This window comes from Chenopodium album, chromosome 21, assembly GCF_948465745.1.
Source record: "Chenopodium album chromosome 21, dcCheAlbu1.1, whole genome shotgun sequence".
In the NCBI taxonomy this organism is placed as follows: Eukaryota; Viridiplantae; Streptophyta; class Magnoliopsida; order Caryophyllales; family Amaranthaceae; genus Chenopodium; species Chenopodium album.
The window spans coordinates 14,307,341-14,312,334 of NC_137854.1; the positions used below are offsets into that span (position 1 = coordinate 14,307,341).

Below are 4,994 nucleotides of genomic sequence, written 5' to 3' on the forward strand. Positions count from 1 at the left end.
TAAATAAAACACAATAAAATTATAATTGTATGATATTATATCATATCATGCATATTATATAATATAAATAAGCACTGAAAAATTTATAAAGCTAAATGATTAGCTAGGCTACGATACATCGAGCGGAGCCACTTAATATTCCACTTTTCGCCAATTGCCTGCCACATTAAAGATAATTATACATTTTTTTTTTGAAACCCGTCGAGCAATTTTATTAATCAATAGCTAAACGATCCGACAGTACATAGGGGGCAATCATCGAAGGACAATGATTTACCCAAACTTGCTCATCCCCGAAGGGCACTAACTTAGCTATGTGATGGGCTACAAAATTGCCCTCATGTTTAACATGTGACCAAGCAAAATAATTCAATGCGCTGCTAACATGAAGAATATCCTTAAGCACGACATCAAATTCAGAGAAGTACACTGCTGCACTCGAAAGCCTATTGACCAGCACTTGGCAATCAGATTCAAGCACCAAGTCCTCATACCCAAACCGTTTTGCAAGCTTCATAGCAAACAACAAAGCTTTGCCTTCTGCTACCTCTACAGGCCATTGCGCTCTCACTCGTCTCACTGCAGAGAAGAGAACCTCCCCTTTGTGATCCCTTGCCACCACGCCAAGCCCCACCCAGCCTTCATTCGCTAGACAAGCATCAGCATTAACTTTAATTAAACCAGTAGGAGGAGCAATCCACTTCGAGGCACTCTTCCTTCGACGAGGTTGCATTGGTTTGTAAATCATACTATTGTATTTCCCGTATTCCTCACACAACCTGTCCAGACGAGAGAGGAGCACTCCATTTGGGGTAGCTTTGCCATTGAAAACCCAGAGATTCCGCTCAGCCCAAAGGATCCACATCAAAGTAGCAGCTCGCTGCTGCTACTTCACATCTTTGGCCTTCCAACGCACTACCATGTCACACATCGTGCCACTCTTGTCTACAATCAAGCTTGCACATTCACTATCCTCCCACATATCCCTAGACCTGGCGCAATCAAACAAGATATGTGCGCTAGTCTCCTCCTCCATACCACACCACGGGCATAAGGCATTTTCAATCAAGTGACGAGCTTTCAAGAGAGCTCTCGTTGGCAGAGTACTAGTACAAAGGCGCCAAAGGAAGTGTCTTACCTTTGGAGATACTTCCAAACTCCAGATCTCCCCCCAAGCCAAATGGAATGCTTCAAAATTACACCCCTTTCCCAGCATATATGCTGTTTTTGCTGTATATAAGCCATCCTTGGAGAAAGCCCACGTGAGGACATCGCAGGGGCTTCTACAACTTATGGGAATTGACAAAATACAACGTTGGTCTCGCTCATTAAAAATTGAGGTTATTAGATCCACATTCCACTCCATACAATTAAAGTCAATGAGCTCACTCACCTGACTCATACCTTCCACCTCCTGACTAGTAACAAAGCGGCCCTCAGCATCAGCAAGCCAAGGGTCTCTCCATATGTTCACATTCGAACCATTGCCAATGTGCCATATAACTCCTTCCTTAAGTAGTGCTTTCGAACTCCATATACTTCTCCAAGAATAACTACTACCATATCCCAAATAAGAATCCAAGAAGGAGCAATTCGGATAATATTTTGCTTTCATAACCCGGCTCAACAAAGATCCATCCTTATGAACTAACCTCCATGCTTGTCTTCCGAGGAGCGCATCATTAAAAACTTCGAGGTCTCTAAAACCCATCCCCCCTAAGCATTTCGGGCTACACATTGTTTCCCACGATCTCTAATGGATTTTTCTCCGTTGATCCTTCTGTCCCCAGAAAAAATTAGCCATGGCCGAACGGATACTATGACACACCAATGAGTGTAATTTATATACCCCCATCAAATAAGTCGGAATGGCTTGTATGACTGATTTAAGCAAAATTTCCTTCCCTGCTCTTGATAGTAGTTTCTCCTTCCAACCTTGCAGCTTCTTCCAAATTCTGTCGGTTAGAGCACTGAAAATTGCTTTCTTTGATCTGCCAGCTAGTGTTGGAATCCCCAAGTATTTCCCATGTCTGTCCACTTGGCGCATATTTAAATTCCCATCAACTCATCCCTGTGCTCGACGTTAACCCCTTTGCTAAAAGAGACCTCCGATTTCTCATAGTTAATTTTCTGACCAGATGCTACTTCATATTTGTTGAGTATATCAACTATAACTTCGCATTCCTTCCGGTTGGCTCTAGCAAATAATAGACTATCGTCTGCAAACAAAAGATGAGAAATGGCCGGGCCACCTCTACTCGCCTTTACCCCATGAATATCTCCAATCTGCACTTTGTAATTCAACATGTGGGAAAAGGCATCAGCAACCAAGATAAACAAATAAGGAGAAAGGGGATCCCCTTTCCTAAGGCCCCTCGACGAAGTCACCGATCCACACACCCTTCCATTAACAATGAAAGAGTAAGACACAGTCGAAACACAGCTCATAATCAAATTAACCCACCTCCCATCAAAACCCATCGTCAACAACAACTTTCTCAAAAAACCCCACTCTACTCTATCATACGCCTTACTCATGTCCAGCTTCAGTGAGATAGTGCCCCTTCTACTCCGACTCTTCTTCTTCATAGTATGAAAAAGCTCCAGGGCTATAAGAGCATTGTCTGTAATTAATCTACCAGGGACAAAAGCACTCTGATTTTCTGTTACATCTCAGGGAGAATATTTTTAAGCCTAATTACAATAGCTTTCGACAATATTTTATATAGTACATTGCAAAGACTAATAGGCCTAAATTCTGTCATATTAGAAGGAGAGTTCACTTTGGGAATCAAAGCAATATTAGTACTATTTACACCTTCCGGGGAGATAAGACCATGTAAAATAGCACATACAAAATTAGAAACATCATCTCCTACTATATGCCAGAAACGCTGATAAAAAATTGCATGCATACCATCAGGGCCCGGGGCCTTGCAGGGGTGCATCTGTTGGAGTGCAAATAATATCTCCTCTTTTGAGTAAGGCCGAGTAAGCGCCACATTTTTCTCATTTGGGATCACGGTTTTCACATGCTGCAAAATCTCTTCAATACCTGAGTGGGAAGGGTCGCCAGAAGTAAACAAAGCAGAGTAGTACTCGCTCACAATTTTCTCAATTTTTTCTTCATCTTCCTGCCATATTTCTTGCTCATTAAAAAGGCCCTTGATTCTATTTTTCTTCTTTCTTTGGGAGGCTTTGTGGTGAAAATAACTCGTGTTTTTGTCACCATCCCTAACTTCAAGAACCCTTGATCGAAGGAACCAATAGGCTTCATGTTTCCTGTGAAGGTCATCAAGGGATTTTTCAATCTCCGCACACCTCAAGCAACTCCCCTGCGAAATTGGCAGCTGCTGTGCCTCTCTAAGAGCAGTCTCGGCCTTTGTGATTTTGTCCCCCAGATAATCAAAATGCTTCTTACTCCACTTCATAAGTCGCTTCCCCATTACACCCAATTTACCCACAACATCAAGCTCCCCTGACTCCTTCCATACATTACTAATTTCCTTCTCACAGCTTGCGTCCAGCAGCCAAGCAGTTTCGAAGCGGAACTTTTTTCGAGCCTTCGGTTTCTTTCTCTTACTCCCCATCAAACTGACCACAATTGGAGTATGATCCGAAGTATAACGAAGCAAATGCTCCACACTAGCCATAGGAAACAGGTTCGACCATGAAGATGTAGCCACGAAACGATCGAGTCTTTCCCTCACACAAGTGTTCACCGAGTTACCTCTCTCCCAAGTCCACCATTGCCCTTCAAACCCCAAGTCCCTTAACTCGCAAACATCAAGCACTTCTCTAAAATTGGCTAGTTCCCTCCTCTCCCTGCTTGCTCCACCTTCCTTCTCTTCGTATGACAGAATTTCGTTAAAATCCCCTCCAAAAATAATAGGCAAAACACTCTCCTCACTAAGCTGCTTAATGAGGGTCCATGTGTGATGTTTATTCTCGGATTCCGGCCACCCATACAAACCAACAAAACGCCATACCATATCTCCCATCGTCACATCACCAGAAATGTGATTATGTGAAAAAGAAACTAAAGAGAAACTAGTCACATTCTCATTCCAATATAGGCATAATCCACCAGCTAGTCCTCGGCTTGCCACCCCAAAAGAGTTAGAATAACCAATTCTTTCTTTAACACCCTCCGCCATATCCTTACTGATCTTAGTTTCCGAGACAAATATAAGATCAGGGGTAATTTTTGAACTCCACTTCCGAAGTTGTCGAACTGTCTCGGGATTACCCAAACCCTGACAGTTCCAACAAAGGAGACTCATTGAGATCGACGGGGTTGGGCATCCCCAACCACCGTCGAATCAAAATTTGTTACTGCCCTACTGTCATTACTCTTCCTCCTTTTCACTTCATCTCCCTTCTCCTCACTGCCATGATCATTTCCTTCAAAACTTCTTTTTAGATTGTCAATGCACATATCCTCCCTCCCACCTTCTCCAACTTTTCGCTCTCTCCTCTTCCACTTTTTATTCCCGCCTTTCTCATCCCCTGCCCCAAAAACAAACACAGGCAAACTCGAATTTGTCTTCTCCGGGCTCACTCTTCCTTGTGACAATGGCTGGAAATCAGCATCAGTGCTCATAAAAACCTCCGAAGAGTTTCCCATTTCAGCAGCCTTCAAAACACTATCACTCAGTACTGTGTTTGTGTTTTTTTCCTTTCCCTCCACCTCCTGTATTAGCAAAGGTTCCCTATCAGAGTGTCTGGTCACAAAGGAAAGGCGTTTGGCGCTTTTCAACTCTTCTACTTCCTTCACATCCTTAGTGCGACCCTTTCTTGGTGTAGCCTTCAGCAGAGCACTCCACCCAAGTTTCTCATGCTTCTCTTCTTCAGTCACCTTAAGGCAATTTCTCTCAGAATGTCCCATCACCCCACAAGCAAAACAAAAATAAGGTAATCTCTCATATGCAAAATCCACTTTGAGTTCTCTTCCCTTTCGATCCCTGATAGTCTGATATCGACGCAAAGGCTGT

General features: G+C 43.1%; 1 protein-coding gene across 1 annotated transcript; it reads right to left on the reverse strand.

The window, feature by feature from the left end:
• Window positions 1-214: 214 nt before the first annotated feature.
• On the reverse strand, window positions 215-865 carry LOC145600473 (uncharacterized). The gene has a single exon (XM_081656364.1). It carries the CDS (start codon window positions 863-865, stop codon window positions 215-217), a length of 651 nt encoding a protein of 216 aa, XP_081512490.1.
• Window positions 866-4,994: the final 4,129 nt, after the last annotated feature.